Here is a 17611-nt window from a genome sequence, read left to right on the forward strand (position 1 = left end):
AAGAGATTTACAATGACAGTGAAGAAATCTTCTTTCAGAAGTCTTGCGGATCAGCTTGCTGATTTAGAGGATCCTACACCGAAAGGTTTGTTCTGTGGCATCGTGCAGAAAAAAAAACGCTTACACTCGCTAACGCTACCTGCGTAGATTTTGACCCCGAGGATCCAGATAACGGACTCGAAAATAGCGAAGACGAGTCCGGGTCTGAGGCCGATGAGGACGCTGGACGTGAGCACTATGAGAAAGTCGGGTAAGTAAAGGACGGTCTTAGAAGATGTAAAGTAGCTGCTGATAGTGTGCCAATAGCAAGAGCAAACTTCGAAAACCGGAAACTGTTACACTCGGGAAAGAATATGCTGGATCACGTGTAAGTAGAGACGCTTTGGAGAGCGACGGTGACGGCGAAAATCCTTTTCAACGAGACCTTGACGAGGACGAAGAGGACGAATCGGAAGAATCCGATGAAAAAGAGGTTGAGGAAATAAGTGGATCAGAAGAGGAGGAGGAGTATGACGACGGCGAGGATGAGGATGAGGATGAGGACGATATCGAGGACGATATCGAGGACGACGATGAATCAGAAGTCAAGGAGACGAATAAGGATTCATTGTCAGATGAACGTGCGGAATTGAGACGGTTGATGGCCACCGACCAAAAATCAGTCGCTGCAGCAATTTCCCAAGCAGCAAAAGCCGACGCAGCCAAAGGTTTTGCTGTCAAGCAACAACGCGTCGCCTTTGATGCTTTGTTAAATGCCAGAATTAAACTACAGAAAGGCTTCACTGCTATCATCAACTCGTCCGATATATCATGGGAAACCGAGGAAGAAAACACCGACGCTATAAAATCGGCAGAATCAGCTGCCTTGGCTCTGTGGTCAACGTTGGAAGCGTTGCGATTAACTCTTGCGAATGTCCAGACAAAGGATAGTTCAAAAAAGCGCAAGCGACCAGGCCCAGTCACCAATACTACCTCTACCGAGTCCCTGTGGCAGCGTATGCAGGATTTGGAATCTGATTCTCAGGCCCATCGTCGAGCCGTCCTCGAAAAATGGAACCACAAAGTTCGCGGCACGAATACTAGCCTCCCCAATGCGAAAGGCAAACTCCTTGCGAACTCTGACAACTCCATTACTGCCGTGCTTGAGGCTCATGTTGCTACGGAGCTGGGCGAAAAAACCACCAAGAAACAGCGCACTGGCGAATCATCTGACTCTATCTACGATGACACAGTCTTCTATCAAACCCTTCTACGGGACTTGGTAGAGCAGCGAATGTCTTCTTCAGATGCCGTTACCAATGGGCTCGACTCTCTACATTTACAAATTCCCACACATCCCACTTCCGGCATGCGGAAGGACAAGGCCCGCAAGGATGTCGACACCAAGGCGTCCAAAGGTCGGAAAATGCGGTACAATGTCCATGAGAAGCTTCAGAATTTCATGGCACCGGAAGATCGTAGCACCTGGAGCGATAGAGCACGAGACGAGTTCTTTGCTTCCTTGCTCGGCAAGACTGCTAGCGGTTTGCTCGGAGAAGCGGATGGAGATGAAGAAATGAATGGTGTCAATGGGACAGCGTCAGATGAGGAGGATCTGGAGGAAGGTGGTCTGAAGCTGTTTAGAAGTTGAGATGTCGTGTACATGTTAGGCGTTGTATGGTAAATTAGCATTAGTTGTACCCCGTCAAGTATATCTGAGCGTGTTGAACAACAGCGGCAGAAATTGACAGACTGCCATGCTGTCTGTACCTTTATATGAATAAATTGCCTCAGAATATTCCTCGAAAGGAATTATTGTCGAGTTGCTCTCAAAGAAGTAATCCGGGCGGCGTCCAACAACAAGTTTCCGTATTCGGCTAGCGTGCTTCCTCCGTTCGCCATCAAATTCATCCTCACAGCCAAACTAAAGTTCGTTCATCAACAAGAACTGTCCCTCATCCTTCCCCTTACGGCCTCGCTCATTCATTCCTCTCTTCTCATACCCCTTATTCCGCCTTCTCTATCGATACTTTTGGTTGTTCAAATCCAAGACCAGCACATAGCGTTGTTACCTTTTGTCCTAGATCTCACCCATGGCTTCAGTAAGTTGTTCTGAGCTCCGCAAACCCCTTGTCCATGACCGCATTGCGCCGTAGCGAGAGAAGCAAATTCCAGCTTTACCTGAAATGACTTTTGCTTCTCATATTATATTTTAGCAATTCACTGACGATGGTTTTGCCTGTTTTTAGCCCCGCCCTCCTCACAACTTCGGTATCTCGAGTCCTCTTCCTAACGGTGCTGCGCCAAGTGGTCCCGTCCCAGGCGCAACTCCCCTTCTCCCAAATAATGGCCGAATCATCCAAAACGGGCCTGTGAGGGTTCTCTGTGTTGCCGATGTCAGAGGTATGATTGTTTGTGATTGCTTCAGCTGGAGCAAGAAATCATAGCTAGCTCGAACTAGCTATGGCGATCTCGTCAACATTCAAAGTGTGCTGACGTAGCTGTCTCACTAGGAAATTTGAAGTCTCTGAATGAGCTCGCTAAGCAGGCCCGCGCTGACCATATCATCCACACCGGCGATTTTGGATTTTATGATGATACCTCACTGGAGAGAATCGTTGACAAGTGAGTGCTTGAAACGGGTGGCGTTTGATACAGCCTTATTTTGTCTTGCTAACCCCTCGCGTCCAGGACCTTGAAACATGTCGTTCAGTACTCTCCTCTTCTGCCCGACCACGTGAAGCGTTCCATTGCTCAAATTCCTCCACAGCAGCCAGTCAAGGCTAGGTTCACCCCCGACCAGCTCCCACTTTCCGAACTTCCTCAGCTCTTGGACAAGCGACTCACCCTGGACGTGCCTGTTTATACTGTATGGGGTGCCTGTGAGGATGTCAGGGTTCTGGAAAAGTTCCGTTCTGGCGAATATAAAGTCGATAACCTTCACATTATCGACGAAGCGAACTCTAGGCTTCTCGATATTGGCGGAATCCGGCTTCGTTTGTTGGGTCTTGGCGGTGCTGTTGTCATGCATAAACTGTTCGATAATGGCGAGGGCAAGACAACTATTGCCGGTGGCCAGGGTACTATGTGGACTACTCTACTACAAATGGGCGAGCTCGTTGACACCGCCAACCGTGTTTACGACCCCTCCGAGACTCGTGTCTTCGTCACTCACGCTTCTCCAGCCCGTGAGGGTATGTTGAACCAGCTTTCAGTTACGTTGAAGGCCGACTTTTCGATATCTGCCGGTCTCCACTTCCGATATGGCTCATCGTACAATGAATTCTCCGTCAATCCTACGCTCGACCATTACCGTGGCAAGCTGGCAGCATCCAAAGCGTCTTTCAATGATGTTTGGGATACTGTCCGTAGCGAAGTGGAGTCCGCCATCTCTTCAAATGAGGCCCAGAAAACTCTTTTGGATAATGCACTAGACATTGTTGATAGGATGCCTTCTGTAGCAAACGGCGGTAATCCATTCGGTGGCCCCGTTGCTGCCACCAATGCCGGAGGACAGGTGGACGAGAGTGCATTTAAGAACATGTGGAACTTCAACTTAGCTGATGCTGCTTTTGGTTACCTCGTGCTTGAAATCGACAACGGCCGAATCGGTACTGAAATGCGTGCTCAGGGTTTCAATTTCTCTCATAGGACAGGAAAGCCAAGCACAGCAGCTCCCGCTGCCACTCAACTCGGCGGTGGAGCGGGTGCTCCTCAGTTCGGTCAAGCTCCTCCAGCTGCTCGCGGTGCGCCGTTCCAAGCTGCTCAGGCTAAGCCTCAGGCACCTCCGGCCACGACAGTTTCCCCAGCTCCCGTCATCCCGAAGCCGGCTACTCCTCAACCTAGCGCTTCAGAGAAAGAGACCAACGGAAACAAGGAGACGGAAAAGCCTTCTGAATCTCCAGTCCTTAAAGGAGAGAAGAAGCAGAGCAATGGATTATTCATTTCCAACGTTGAGAACGAGCAGGCAGCACGTGACCTATTCCCTGAAGAGGATCAAAGTAAAATCGTCAAGGTTGAGAAATGGGGCAAGTTCGGTCATGTTGTGACTTTCGGTACACCCGAAGAGGCCAAGGCAGCATTAGACCGACAGCCTATTGAGCACAAAAAGCCCACCCCACAAGGTCAACCCCGTAAGCCCAACGTCAAGTTTTTTGAGGACCGAGGCTCTCGCCGTGAAGGAAATGCAGGTACATGGCAAGCTAGCTCTCGCGGAGGCGCCTCTGCACCAACACGAGGCGGATACCAGAGCGGTGCCAGCGATAGTGAAACCGGACGTGGGCGTGGAGGCTTTGGTCGGGGCCGTGGTGGTCGCGGATCTGACCGTGGAGGACGAGGTCGTGGAGGACGCGGTGGATTCAACCGATCCGGTGATTCACCAGCAACCGAAAAGCCTGCTGCTGCATCTACCGGCGGCGAGTCTTGAATGAATCATTTTCCTTTCCTCTTGTAACGACATGCTATTACTTTTACTTTTTACCCTTCGTGTTTCGACTTACTACTTACTTAGTTTCATTAGAAAAATGTGGGCTTATTCCCGAAATTTCTTGACTGATTCCCCTTGTACTTCCCTTTTTTTACTCCAAAAACCTCTGTTTTCTTCATTCTACTTGTCTCTTAATTTTATTTTTCTTTTTGAGCGACACCCTCCAATGTATGTGTCTAACTACCCAACCTGATAACCTACATTCTTCTAAAGATATTCTTTTTCGGTACCTAGGTATATTTGAGTAAATGGATATCAGATTTTGAGTCTGTAGAGACAGGGATCAGTCGGGATAGGTACATATTGCACATTGATACGAGCAGAGAAGGTAAGAGACCCCAGGACCACTTAGGGCTTACGACTTCCATGGATGCTGTCAGACTAGGAATAGAAATGATCATATTCAGATAACAAACTGTACAATTCATATATTGACGAACTCGGATATACATCTTATATTAATACCAAGAACAACTTCCTTCACGCCATCAGTTTGTTCGTGTGTCAAGAATGTAAGTCATGGAATGCATAAGAACCTGATACCAAAAGCAGAACCAATAATAAAAAGAAAAGACTAAGTAGATATAGGTAGATATACCACCAAACGATCGACACCGAATCCAATATCTTTTTCGCCATACCATACCATTTCTCCATTTTCGATGCGTCCTCTGTTATGGAGAGGAGATGAGACATATTCAAAACGACAAACCAAACGTCAATGGCGTAAATGGGCCCGAACACAAAAGCACGAGGGGAATAAATTGTAAAAGTCAGACATGCTTCTTCGTATCAATGGACTAGTGAGACTGCATTTCGTTTCCTGCACGCCCGACAATGTCATCTACATCCTTCCTATAAACGACAACGCCACCCTCGGAACAGCGTGCCTTGGTACGTAGCTCCGTACAAAGTGAGTCGATGTCGATTTCGCCGTTGCGGAACTTCTCCATAGATTGTAGACGGTCCCTACGATAGAGTCAGCAAGTTGTCCGCGAAAACCAGTACCAAAAAAGTACATACCATATATTGGTGCATGACATAATCTGAGTCTTGTCCTCTCCGGGAACCACCTCGTCCTCGTCATCTGGCTTCTGGCCAGATGGTGCATTATCCTTTTTGGCTACGCCAGGGTCCTTAGGATCAGTGACCTCGCTAGGGTCGGCAAACGGGCTACCCAAATCAGGCAACGGGAAAGCGTCGTTGAAGAACGCTCCAAAGTCCTGTGACAAAACGGCGTCCTGTGGCTCGCGGTAGTCATTGAATAGCACGGGGTCGAATGAACCACCATTCTGTTGAGCCAACCAGTCGAATGAGAGAGATTGATCTGCTGCAGCGGGTTGCAATTGGCCTAGTAATTGTGTATTGTCATTATTCTTATTCAAGACCGCCGGCATCGGATTGTTGATATTGCCACAGGCCATGCCCAGCTTCTCACAGAAGGATTTCTCACCATCAATGCCGCCATATCTTGTAGTCGCTTCGTTGCCATAAAAGTCAAACGAACTATCACCCGGCTTTCCAACATTAGGCGAGTTCAAGCTCGGCTCCGGCGAGGTACCAATCGAAGAAGACTGGCCATGCTGAGAATCTGAGGAGGCACTTGGAGAATCAGTGTTTGATGCTGCCGAACTAGCACTTAGCTGAGTGGCATAAGCGGATTGCCCATTAGTCAAGCCGTTGACTTTTGCGGCTTTGGATAGATTCTTGCTGTTCAATGAGTTGCGGCCATAATCGGACGCTTGAGCCGTTGGTGACACCCCTGTCGATGAGGGAGAGTTGGAATTTTGCTTGTTCTGTCCATTGTTGCTGAACATATGTTTTCCGGGCAAGTCACCGAATTTAGGGAAGTCGAAGTAAAAGTCATTGTTGTTAAGATTCGAAAGATTGCGTGAGTTCATACTACTCATGGCGGCCATAGTTGACAAGCCGTTTCCTCCACTGAGCCAGGAAATTCGTTTGCGATATTCTTTAAGCTCTACCTGCAACCGCTCAACTTGAGCTCGAAGGAGACCGTTCTCCTGGTTGGCATTCTGTGAAGCTTTCTCTAGTTCCTCGACCTTGGTTTCGAGGTCCTTGAGATGTTTCTCTTTGCGCTCACGGAATGCACGCTGGGCAGCACGATTCTGAGCTTTCCGTTTCTGCACAAATCAGTTTGTGTCCGATTAAAGTAAGGGAACCATAAATATTGAACATACAGTAGTAGGCTCAGATGTGAGTGGCTTCCGGCCGGGTTTCTTAGCGGCCTTGTCTTTATCATCACTTTCGCGTCTCTTCTTTCCATTGCTGGCATCCTCTTCATTCCCGCCCAATGACTTTCTCTTATCGCCGGACTCACGACCGTCAAAGTCAGGAAGGTCGCCAATAAGTTGATCGGCACCTTGAAAATCAAAATCAACATCGGGATCAAAATCGAGGAATGGGCTTTCGTCACTGCCGAAGCCCAAATGGCCGGAGCCGGGTGCGTCTTGCAGAAGGGGTGACTCGAAGTAAGTAGACGATGCTGGATCAAAGCCATTGCTATTAGATGGAGTGGTCTCGTTGGAAGAAGATTGAGTTCGTGAGCGGTTTTTTGTGCCCTCGTTCTCAACTTGCTTCTGAGAAGCGTTGTTGGAGTTGAGAGCAGCCATTAGCAGATTCTGCTGCTCAGGGGACAGATAAAGGTTCTGCTGGTAGATGGAATTGAAGTCGGTCATGATGAAAGATTGATTGAGGAGATGCTAGGCGTCAAAAAGAAATGATAAATCAATTGGAATGACCGCCGATAGACTGTCAACTAGGATACGTTTTTGTATGTCGGGCTTCCCGCCCGTGGCTTCGGCACGTATGTTACTAACAATCGACTACGGTTGAGTCGATGGTGGATTGACCTGTCAATCGACGTGCCAGGTTCACGCACTGAACACCTGAGCTGTAGCGTTCCGGTTGTTCTATTGAGAGAACTGGTCAGTGGATGGTTGGTTCAACACTCCCGGCATGTCTTGATGGAAGAACGAGCAATCTCAATGACATTAAACAGAGAGCTGCAATGTCTTTTCTTTTGGACAAAACATCTTTATCAAGGCAGCGATAAGAATAGCAACAAAGATTTCCTGCATAGATTGATGTCGCCGACCACCAACAATGACATGGACAACGGCATCTAAAGACACTTTGCCAGAACGGCAGCACTATCAGGAGTGGCTTACCAGTTGATGAAGTCGATGCTGAAAGTCAATCAAGTTGCAAAATCTCAAGACGCCAGTCGCCAGAATAGTTGGCGAGAAGAACTGACGCGAAGAAAAAAATGATGATTGACGTACAGATTGTCAGATTGTCAGATTGTCAATGACTGATGGTTGAGAATTTGGGGCGGGGCGCGGAAGGAAGGACTGAGGCGGATGCGGATGCGGATGACTAAGGCAGGAATTCTAGAAGATACGCAGAGGGGTATATAAGGCAGCACTCGGCGCAGCGTGAGAGATGAGAATAGAGGACACGAACTGAAGAGTCAGAGAGTAGAGAAGGCGATGCTTGGGAGGCAAATGACAGCGTTGGGGGCGTGCGGGCAGGAATGGCTGTCGGGACTGTGGCCTGATAGACTTAGCCTGAAAGCCTCAAGTCGCAGGCAACAAGGCCGCAACATCTGGTTAGCCTTAACTCCGGATGCTTAAAGCGGCGCCGGTATCGCCGCAAATGGCGAGTGCATGTCTGGATTGACCAATCAGGACGGCGCAATAGGTCGTGTGGTTCCGTCGGCAGTCAGCTGCTTATAAATCCGGATCTCTGTTCTTTGGCGTTCTGGCCGCGAATCACGGCTTTCTCTGGAAAATAGCTCATTCTGGTCATTTTCTCAATATGGTCTAGCGTACCTCACACACCAATGGGGGACTTCCTTGCTGGGCTTCACTCGTATCAAAACTATCAAAGCATCTCGGATGTTCTCCGGGCAATCAATCCTCGGTGAGTCAGACTACGGAGATACGAATGTGTACTATGTATGGCCATTCTTCACTCTATGACTCTTGTGAAGATGATGCGAATCAGGGACTAGGATACTTCCCAAATGGGACTAGTGACGTACTCGAGGGGCCAATTGGGTCTTCGGTCTACTACGTACTGTTCCATGTTCAGGCTCCACTGATGGCTTCGAAGCAGAGGCGTACATAAAATCCTGAAATGATGCTGATTGAACAAGCTCAAATCCACTTGCGGTTCCTGCAGAACAGGATGAAATCCCAGTTGAATGGAACATTACTTGCAGAGCAGCGCAGTTCATATCAAAAATTAGCTTGGAATCAAGTTTTGATAGAGGCGAGAACAATGATGATCTGGCACCGGCATATTTGCACTGCATGCACTGTTTGTACGGTTTGTATGGTTTGTACGGTTTGTATTAGTGGCATCACGTGCCTCGCAGTGCTCGTTCTTTCCCCATCAAGATTCAATGAATCTCGCCAGTGAGAGCAGAACAATCCCCGCATTGATTACAAGTAGAGGATAGCCAGCATTTCATTTGCGATAACCTGCGGTGATATCATCAAGCGAATCTTAGCGCGGCCCAGCTTTCTGAGACTTTCTCACACTTCTTATTGCCCCATGGCGTCCGATGTGGCGGCCCTCGAGGCAGAGGTGAAAGAATTCAAATTACAGGTAAGCCTCAGCATATCGCGTCTGGTTCGATAAGCTAACCAAAGCAGCTCGAAACCGTTCAATCGGGCTTGCAGGTAGATCCCGATAATGCGGAGCTTCAGAGCCTAAAGACTGAATTAGAAGAATTCATCCACTTGACAGAAGCATCCATCGCCGAACTCAAGCCTGCCACACCTATACCGTCACAACAACCCATCAAAGAGAAATGGTCTAGAGAAAACCATCCAGCTTTTCAATCTGGACATCGCAAAGCCGCCGATTCTGCCCCTCCCGACGAACCTGCGGCGCCTGCTTCGTTTTCTGTGAACGACAGCGTCCTTGCGCGGTGGAAATCAGGGGACGGATCATATTATCCAGCGCGGATAACTTCTATTACTGGATCATCCAGTAATCCCGTGTATATCGTCTCGTTCAAGTCGTATGGCACGACAGAGACTTTGTCGGCGAGAGATATCAAGCCTATTTCAAGTGGAGCTGATTCGCGGAAACGCAAAGCTGATGGAACCCCAGGCACACCTTCATCGCAGCAATCCACGCCGCAACATACCGGTATTATCTCGGCTGCAGCTGATATCAATCCCACTCTTGCCGATCAAGCCCGCAGCGAGCCTAGCAAAGTTAGCGATGGACCGGCACGACCGAACAAGGTACCGCGAAAGGTGAAGGCTAACAAGGAGCTGGAGGCTGGGAAGTCGAAATGGCAAGATTTTACGAGCAAATCAAAGTTCGGAAAGGTGGCAAAGAAGGAGAGCATGTTCCGCACACCGGAGGGTGTCAATGCTAGGGGTATGTCAGGATTCGGATCCGGATATATTCTACAGTGCATTGCTGACATTATTTATAGTTGGATTTGTTGGCTCCGGTCAAGCGATGCGAAAGGACCCCACACGCAGTCGTCACATTTACCAGCAAGCCGATGAAGAAGGATACTGAGTTGACAGAAGGTGGACCGGGCAGGCTAGGACTATTCTTGCATTATCATTACTCCAGAGCGATGCTTTCTTCTTGTGTCATATTCTGCTATTTCTGTTTGATCTCATGGCTAACTTTGGTGTTAGTGGCGCAGGCGTTTCATAGTTATCAATATGAATTCTGCATGACTGGATAGTATTCATACTTGTTTAGCCGTTTGTGGTGTCGAGTGCCGCTTGACGGTCGATGTTTTGTCGTGGCATAGAGCTCGGTCAATACTGTAGGTATATCCGGTCTCGTAGTTTGGTCATGCTAGTTGCATGCATCTCGGCTCTGAGCATAGCTTGACGCACTTCAGGCATACTAGACCATGTATTCTGTGAGAGGAGACCATCCATCCGGACGCGCGTCTTGGATAGAAGCCCCTTATATAGAAATGTCCTCCAAATGTAGCTCCTCAATCAATATCGTTATTATCCGACAAAACAAGCCTATCCCTCTGCTTCCATCCAGCGATATTCATCGTACTCTGGCCATTCCCTCCCTGGATATCTTGAACATTGCCAACCACAACACCACCGCCACCGCCACCACCATTCCCAGCCTTTCCCTCCCTTTCTTCCATACCGGATTTGAATAAATACCCCAACTTCAACTCCCGTATCATCCACCGATACACCACTCCATTCTCGTCGCTATAATACCGCACCGGACGCCAGAAGATGGTATTCAGAATCGTTCTCGAGTACTGCCGAAATATGGGGAGTAGATCATCGGGAAATGCGTCAAGGAGGGATTTGAGGGTGTAGATGTTGTTTAAATGGGTCATTATGAGGAGTTGCAGTTCGAGTGGGAGAGTGAGGAGATGATTATGGCGGGCTTGGAAGGCCATTCGTTCGTCTTTTTGGTTTGGTAGGTTAATGGTGGGTGTTGTTTAAGTTGAGGGCTGGCGTGGATGCCCAGGATGGCGTTAGTTGGCCCTCCATTTGTGAAGCGTTAGGAGGGACATTTGGTTGGTGTTGATATTGTCGTCGAGGTGTGTGTTGTTCAGGGATAAGATGAATCTCGGGCGAAAAGTGCCGATTCCAATGGAGCAACGTGATTGGTCAGAATGCTTCTCTATTGTGATCTTTCATCTTGTCAGACTTGGACGATTCAGATTTTATGACAACTAAGTTATCTGAAATTGATGCACTTGAGACTCGACTGTATGCTGATTTATGTAAGTCTAAAGACTGGTGGTCATATTTATACAGTGTACCTCAAACCTCACAGCTTGCAATAACAAATTGGGTATAACTTGAACTCGCAACACAAGCACTTGAGCAAAACCAATCATAACATCTTGTCACTACTCATTAACCCTCTCCACCAAACAAGCAGTCCCATAAGCGCATATCTGCGAAAACCCTCCCATATCAACAACATCAAACCTGACCGCAATCAACGCATTCCCACCCCTAGATATACACTCCCCCACCATCCTCTCCACCGCCTCATTGCGAGCTGTATAAAGCAATTTGGTGAAAACGCGAATCTCGCCGCCGACTATGGAGCGTGCGACACCGCCTAGACCGGCACCCCAGTTGCGGGAGCGGACTGTTAGGCCGTAGACTGTGCCGAGGACGCGGGTGACTTTGTGGCCTGGGAGGTCGTTCATGGTGCTTGTTATGACGCCGTGGGTGTCGGTGAAGCAGGAGAACATTTCGTTTTCCGGGATGGTGTTGTTGTCTTTGTCTTTGTCTTTGTCTTTGCCGGCCATTTTATCTCTCTTTTCCAAGGTTGGTTTCCGAGAGACTTCTATTGAGTGATAGCAGTGGAGGCCACGATATTGGGATTCTTCATAACTTGTAATCAAAGAACGCTGCGTACGTATTATGCAAATATATACCTCCTCCATACCAAAAATCACTCATCTCATACTTTAAACCGCGCAGTGAGGCTATGTATATTAGATCCATCATATATCGTATTCACGCAGCGCTTATTGGCGACCATGTTTCCAAGGTTGTGCCTGGGACGCTCGAGTCCCTGGAAAAGGTAAATTAGTGACGATTGAGTACTCCGTAGAAGGCTGTGTGAAGAATGAGCCAATAATCTTCTTTTCGTATTACTTGGCATTATCTACACCGTGAATTGCTTTCTTAGGTATGCGAAAGTTGTGTAATTTTGAAGATATTAATGAAGCCCCTAATCGCAGCGGCGTCCACCGGGTGGGGTCTTGAGTGTTACAGGCCAGTCCCGCCTTATGAATTTCTTATAGGTTCATTCTCGAGTAGATAACGTACATGAGGGAAAAGAAGGAAAGGAAAGAGAATGAACAGCTTCCACTCAAACGTGCAAATTTATATGCAAAGGATGAGTGGAGCTGTTCCGACTCGGTTAGTTCAAACACGGGATTGGAGAACGGGTTTCGGGTGTTGGGGATAGCTTCATGTTCGGGTATGGTAGATTCGGGTAGGTTATGTGCGTAATAGGGAATAGCGGCTTGTGGCTCGGGTTCATCTTCACCCAGCGATACCCCTTCTTCTACTCCTACCACCAGCGCTACCGCTGCTCCGACCCCTACAACCACCACTACCCCCGCCAGCGCCAGAGCCTACTGAGACTACACCACCTCCTCCACCGGCTCCGACACCTGCTACTCCCACGACTACAGCAACTCCACCTACACCGCCCTCAGCTCCTGCATCTACTGCATCTCCTACTGCAACCGGTCCCGTTTACCCCGGCGCCGTTTCAAGCTGCAAGAACTACGTCCTTGTCGTGTCTGGTGACTACTCCTTCAGCCACAATGAGTAAACACATGGTTGCATGCTCTAAGCCTCTCGGCATAGCAAACATGTCCTCCGTAGGCTGAATTCGAAACCATACCAGTCTCACAATCGAACGTGTTCATCCATGTGCCGAAATTCGCTCAGATTTTATGCAAGGAGCTGAATTACAGAGTCACGGGATACATCCCTGCACTGTGCAGGGATTTGGTCTCGTGAGGGCGTAGCCCGAACCATCGATATTGGGGTCAGCCATTAACATGAGGCTGCCCAGTGGAGAGTTACTCTAAGTAGCTTTGGAGAAGAAAGATCAACAAGAGCTTGTCAACGGAGTTAAAGTTAATTCTTTAATCCTTGTATATACGGCTTGGTGGTTAGGGCTAGCTACCGTCCTTACTCTTTTTGAAGCCTACATCGAACCCTGCGATATTAGGATGTCTATTCAATAACTTGATCATGTAGGAGATCGGGTGGTAGGTATGAATATAAAAGAAGCTATATTTTTGACTACCTATTCAGACACGCTCCTTTTCTCTACTTGAAATATAGTCTTGCCGCTCTCGAGCCCAGCCAGGACGAACGACAGACAGAGGCAACGGCTCTTTGGAGGTTGAAAGCCACATATCTGGATCCAATGTGCGAATTTTTGCTTTCTGTGGAAGACTCAACCCATCCTTTTTGGGAGCACCTTCTGACTCCAATCTATTCAATGCCTCCAGTCGGGCTGGATCAGCTGTCTTCCGCAATAATTCCCAGAACTCTTGATCTGACAAAGTCCATAAAGCTTCTTCCTTTATATTCTCTTTTCTGATCAGGTCCCCTATCACCTGACCAGTTCTTCTATACAATTCCACGTTACCAAGGTCTGAATAGACCTTTCTGTCACTTTCCAGATATGCTCTTGCCAGCGTCAAGGCTAAATGCTCATCTCCTAACACGAGTAGTCTACGTGAAGAAGCCGCGTCCGGAAATACTTTCAAACATTCAAAAATCCGTTGTGCATCTTCAAGCGTAAGTGTACCGAACGCAACAGAGTCTCGTAGCGCGTAATCAAGCCGATCAGCACAGAGATGTGGCGATGGCATCTCCACAAGAGGGAAAAGATCCTCATTCAGCGCCCTCAAATCCGCAAATCCATGCCTTGTGAGAACCTGCGGTAATGAACTCATTGTCTTGATGTATCGTTCCTTGTGAACTTCATGGAAACTTTCCTCTCCGGGTTTTGATAATGCCCAATCCACTACATGGCTGAGTGCGGTATGACTGATATCATGTAAAAGGGCGGCAACCTGTTCTTCGAGGCCCCCACCAACTTTGCGTACGAGTAGGAATGCGCCTACAGAGTGCTCGAAGCGGGTGACTTTGGGGGTTAGGCCTAGTAGACCTGTCACGCCGTGTTGGCAGATACCCGTCAATCGGAGGAGGGTTGGGGAATGAAGTAGTTCGACTAATATGGACTCTGAAACTTGATGTTCGCCGTAGAGGGCATCTCGAATAATAACTGTCTCCTCAGAGACTGATTCGAGGGTTTGGAAGATCCCTACATTCAATGGTGGATTGGAGGCGGTCATTGTGTTGAAGATACTGTCGTCTCTGTCTTGTGGGGTTCGAATGCCCCTCTTCCTTTGTCCAGGCGGCTTTTCGATCCTTGCTAATTCTAGAAGGGGAAATCGTAGCAGCGGGTGGCGCAGCGAGGCACGTAAGAGTTTCACTGCATTGTTGCAAGAAATTCGTCTAGCAAGCGTCAAAGAAGTTAATCTGCACATGCGGGGCCGTATCGGGTCAGTCCTAGGCAGCTATGGGTCAACAAGGTACTATGCGTCTATGCTCTGTAGACAATCAATCAGCTATTGTAGAGAATCAATGGTCTCAACACAACGATGGCATTTATAGGTATAAATCAAATCGTCTCTACATGTACCACAACTAAGGATGTGATTGACCCTAACCCTAAGTATAAGTTAGGGCATGGTCAGATATGTCCTCAGATCATTAGGAGATACTACGGATGAGCAGATGCACAAGACAACCAGCTGGGCGGTTTTGACTTAAAGATAGAGTGGTACATCCTTTCATGCCAGATATTGACAAAGACGACCTACGTTTCCCGAACAACTGGTCCAGGAATGCTGGCATGACAGTAGGAGTACTCTTCTGCTAGAGTCAAGCAACCATGTGGTAGCAGGTCATTTTAAACGCCCCATATATTATACATAGTGTTCATTTTCTCACAAGGAACAGAAGAGTTGATGTACTCCTGTTTATGAGGCGGGATTCGGCATGTATGTAGTATATTGAATGTGGTGGTTGTTGCGTTCAATGAAGGGATTCAGGACTTCACAGATGGGATAAGATGCATGCTTATTGAAGATAAAGATTGGTAGTCCACATTTCATAGCTAGACATAAGGTCACTTCATGCTGCTCTGGTAACGTGCTGTGTACGAAGATAGGGCCCGCATTCCGATCTTAACCCTAACTCTATGGATGGTTCATCGACGATTTAATGAGTATGTAAACAACCTTTGCTTGCCAGGTGAAAGATATAAACGTGCCTACACCCCACTTGTCTGACGTTGAAATTCTTCTCTCGAAATACGTATCACTTATCATCAACCTTGTTCTTTCAGTATCCTCTATCCCTAATCTCATCAAGACGAAAAGGCGCTCAGTACTTCAAAACGTAAGTTATACCCACCACAATTGAAATTGACCAAACAGATCTAGGTTTATCGCACTATAATTATTCGTCATGTATTCCAAATCATTTTCTAGGATGTTTCTCGCCCTGTTCGCCTTCTTGGTAGTTTCAGTGAATGCTTTGCCCAGGGTATGTCCATCACCATCTACTGCCAGAAGCAAAACCTCTAAAGAATAAGTAGGTCCTCCACGCAAAAGTAACACCGACACCGACAACGCCATTAGTATCACCTAGTCTGCATCCTAGCAGTCAAATGATGAGTTCAATGGTTGCTATGACTCCATCAACACATCCGACAAACCATGCTATCCCCAACGCTCCTATCGCTGAGTTTGAGGATGTTAGCACGACATCTACAACATCTACGGCGGCATCATTATCGGCTAGTGCTATTGCTACCACGGAATCTTTGACTTCGGCCCTTGGCCTTTTGTCGAGTTTGACGGGGTTGCTGTCATCCCTCACAGAGTTGTTGGGTTTGGCATAATGTCTCCGTTATTAAGGGAGTTGGAAGGGTTGGATTATCTATACAGATTCAAGGTCATGAAAAGGATCCACCGGAAAGAATTGAAGACGTTGGAGTTTATCATGGTTTTTTCGAGGGGACATTGTCGTTGCTGTTGAAACTCGGCGTTATAGCCACTCCTGTAATTTAGGTCATTAATACCCCGTTGTCAACCTCTTATATCAGCGAATCGGAAAGGTTGATTAGCCCTCACTGTATTTTTGTTATGTTCAATAGTCTCAACATGAGCTGCCACTTTGCCAGCGGAGGGCTATTCCGAGAGTCAAAATGACATCACGTCACTCTATAAATACTGAAAACGCCTTAATAGCAATCACATAAATATGCTTCCGTTTGTATCTCTGCTATTCATGAAGTTATTTAGTGAAAGTTAATTGTAACTGTTGACCATGTCGCGAAACATCTGCGTTACCACGGCCGAGGGCAACACCGGCTTCCTCATCACGAAACTCCTCCTCACAGAACCCAGCTTCAAAAAGAACGTTAACCAAGTCACAGCATTGGCCATAAACGCCCAAGCTCCCTATGTCCAAGAACTCAAAAAACTCGGCGCAGTAATAGCTCAACACAAACCGGGGCGTGTGAGGGATACCGCGAAAGTTCTCCAAGATACAAAAGCGGATACATTGATGCTGATTCCGCCGGCACACGTGAACAAGATTGATATTACATTGGAAATTCTCGAAGCTGCTAAGAGAGTCAATATCGGGAATGTCTGTTTGCTCAGTGCGGCGGGTTGTGATATGGCAGATCGGGATGCGCAGCCAAGATTGAGGGAGTTTATTGATTTGGAGGTAGCGTTGATGAAGCTGAAGGGTGATCCCAGTACGAGGACAGGGTATTCTCCTTGCATCATCAGGTTTGTTTGCGTTGCCATAAGCATCCAAGTGTATGCATTGACTATTTTAGGCCGGGTTTCTATGCGGAGAATCTTCTTTTGTACACACCTCAAGCTCAGCAGGAAGGGTTATTGCCAATTCCCATTGGCAAGGACCACAAGTTCCCTCCTATCGCCTTGAAAGTGAGCTTCCTTTTGTGTATACTTTCCTATGTTAAGACCGGAAGTTAATGTAGTTCAGGATGTTGCCGACTTGGCTGCTCATGTCCTCACCGGTAAAGGGAAGCATGGCTTCAGTGATCAGCATCGAGGTCAACTCATGACCATGACAGGTTTGTCCTTCACTTCCCCGAAGCCTATTGCAAGACTTAATTGGGTGAATAGGACCTATGTTAGTCAGCGGTGACGAACTAGCTCAGATAGCCAGCAATACACTTGGTGTCAGGTTGGTATTTGACGATGTATCCGGGTAAACAACACTTTCGCACGTCTTTATGGTACGTGATGACTGACAGCAGAACAGAAACGAGGCCCGCCGTCTCCTCCGGTTTCAAACCAGCCAGGACGAGGCTGAAAGACAGTATCTGCTCGAATACTACTCTCTCGTGCGCGAGGGAAAAACTAATTATATATCCACCAACTGCTTCCATGATGTCACGGGCTCACATCCAATTGAGCCGCCGCAGTTTTTTGAGACTTATAAGGATCAGTTTATGCCCAAGATGGCTGTACAGAGGATAGCTGATGGAGTGTAGGCGAGTCTA

The 17611-nt window shown here is 47.7% G+C and overlaps 10 protein-coding genes across 10 annotated transcripts, besides 3 other annotated features; 6 read left to right on the forward strand and 4 right to left on the reverse strand.

The window, feature by feature from the left end:
• Positions 1–12: 12 nt before the first annotated feature.
• Positions 13–1630, forward strand: TSTA_082510 (vesicle-mediated transport protein Bfr2/Che-1, putative; the record flags this gene model as incomplete). Its single annotated transcript, XM_002477936.1, has 3 exons — positions 13–85; positions 148–250; positions 307–1630. 3 exons carry the CDS (start codon positions 13–15, stop codon positions 1628–1630), a joined length of 1500 nt encoding a protein of 499 aa, XP_002477981.1.
• Positions 428–546: a sequence feature (GA-rich).
• Positions 510–576: a microsatellite.
• A 442-nt stretch (positions 1631–2072) lies between the features above and the next one.
• On the forward strand, positions 2073–4405 carry TSTA_082520 (uncharacterized protein; the record flags this gene model as incomplete). Its single annotated transcript, XM_002477937.1, has 4 exons — positions 2073–2081; positions 2229–2382; positions 2493–2604; positions 2671–4405. The coding sequence occupies 4 exons, from the start codon at positions 2073–2075 to the stop codon at positions 4403–4405; spliced, it is 2010 nt and encodes a 669-aa protein (XP_002477982.1).
• Positions 4406–5265: 860 nt separating this feature from the next.
• On the reverse strand, positions 5266–7161 carry TSTA_082530 (bZIP transcription factor AP-1/Yap1, putative; the record flags this gene model as incomplete). The annotated part of the gene is made up of 3 exons (XM_002477938.1): positions 5266–5434; positions 5489–6606; positions 6664–7161. The coding sequence occupies 3 exons, from the start codon at positions 7159–7161 to the stop codon at positions 5266–5268; spliced, it is 1785 nt and encodes a 594-aa protein (XP_002477983.1).
• A 1882-nt stretch (positions 7162–9043) lies between these two features.
• On the forward strand, positions 9044–10030 carry TSTA_082540 (uncharacterized protein; the record flags this gene model as incomplete). The annotated part of the gene is made up of 3 exons (XM_002477939.1): positions 9044–9097; positions 9145–9883; positions 9942–10030. 3 exons carry the CDS (start codon positions 9044–9046, stop codon positions 10028–10030), a joined length of 882 nt encoding a protein of 293 aa, XP_002477984.1.
• A 436-nt stretch (positions 10031–10466) lies between these two features.
• TSTA_082550 (uncharacterized protein) lies at positions 10467–10838 on the reverse strand (the record flags this gene model as incomplete). Its single annotated transcript, XM_002477940.1, has 2 exons — positions 10467–10623; positions 10654–10838. The coding sequence occupies 2 exons, from the start codon at positions 10836–10838 to the stop codon at positions 10467–10469; spliced, it is 342 nt and encodes a 113-aa protein (XP_002477985.1).
• A 522-nt stretch (positions 10839–11360) lies between these two features.
• On the reverse strand, positions 11361–12007 carry TSTA_082560 (DUF74 domain protein; the record flags this gene model as incomplete). Its single annotated transcript, XM_002477941.1, has 2 exons — positions 11361–11873; positions 11933–12007. The coding sequence occupies 2 exons, from the start codon at positions 12005–12007 to the stop codon at positions 11361–11363; spliced, it is 588 nt and encodes a 195-aa protein (XP_002477986.1).
• Positions 12008–12297: 290 nt separating this feature from the next.
• Positions 12298–12811, forward strand: TSTA_082570 (uncharacterized protein; the record flags this gene model as incomplete). The annotated part of the gene is made up of 2 exons (XM_002477942.1): positions 12298–12390; positions 12494–12811. The coding sequence occupies 2 exons, from the start codon at positions 12298–12300 to the stop codon at positions 12809–12811; spliced, it is 411 nt and encodes a 136-aa protein (XP_002477987.1).
• Positions 12539–12687: a microsatellite.
• A 487-nt stretch (positions 12812–13298) lies between the features above and the next one.
• Positions 13299–14919, reverse strand: TSTA_082580 (uncharacterized protein; the record flags this gene model as incomplete). The annotated part of the gene is made up of 2 exons (XM_002477943.1): positions 13299–14494; positions 14886–14919. 2 exons carry the CDS (start codon positions 14917–14919, stop codon positions 13299–13301), a joined length of 1230 nt encoding a protein of 409 aa, XP_002477988.1.
• A 639-nt stretch (positions 14920–15558) lies between these two features.
• Positions 15559–15970, forward strand: TSTA_082590 (uncharacterized protein; the record flags this gene model as incomplete). Its single annotated transcript, XM_002477944.1, has 2 exons — positions 15559–15612; positions 15665–15970. 2 exons carry the CDS (start codon positions 15559–15561, stop codon positions 15968–15970), a joined length of 360 nt encoding a protein of 119 aa, XP_002477989.1.
• A 428-nt stretch (positions 15971–16398) lies between these two features.
• Positions 16399–17605, forward strand: TSTA_082600 (uncharacterized protein; the record flags this gene model as incomplete). The annotated part of the gene is made up of 5 exons (XM_002477945.1): positions 16399–16868; positions 16919–17030; positions 17089–17179; positions 17232–17316; positions 17371–17605. The coding sequence occupies 5 exons, from the start codon at positions 16399–16401 to the stop codon at positions 17600–17602; spliced, it is 990 nt and encodes a 329-aa protein (XP_002477990.1). The 3' UTR covers positions 17603–17605.
• Between the last annotated feature and the right edge of the window lie 6 nt (positions 17606–17611).

This window comes from Talaromyces stipitatus, genomic scaffold (assembly GCF_000003125.1).
Source record: "Talaromyces stipitatus ATCC 10500 scf_1105507295527 genomic scaffold, whole genome shotgun sequence".
Lineage (NCBI taxonomy): Eukaryota > Fungi > Ascomycota > Eurotiomycetes > Eurotiales > Trichocomaceae > Talaromyces > Talaromyces stipitatus.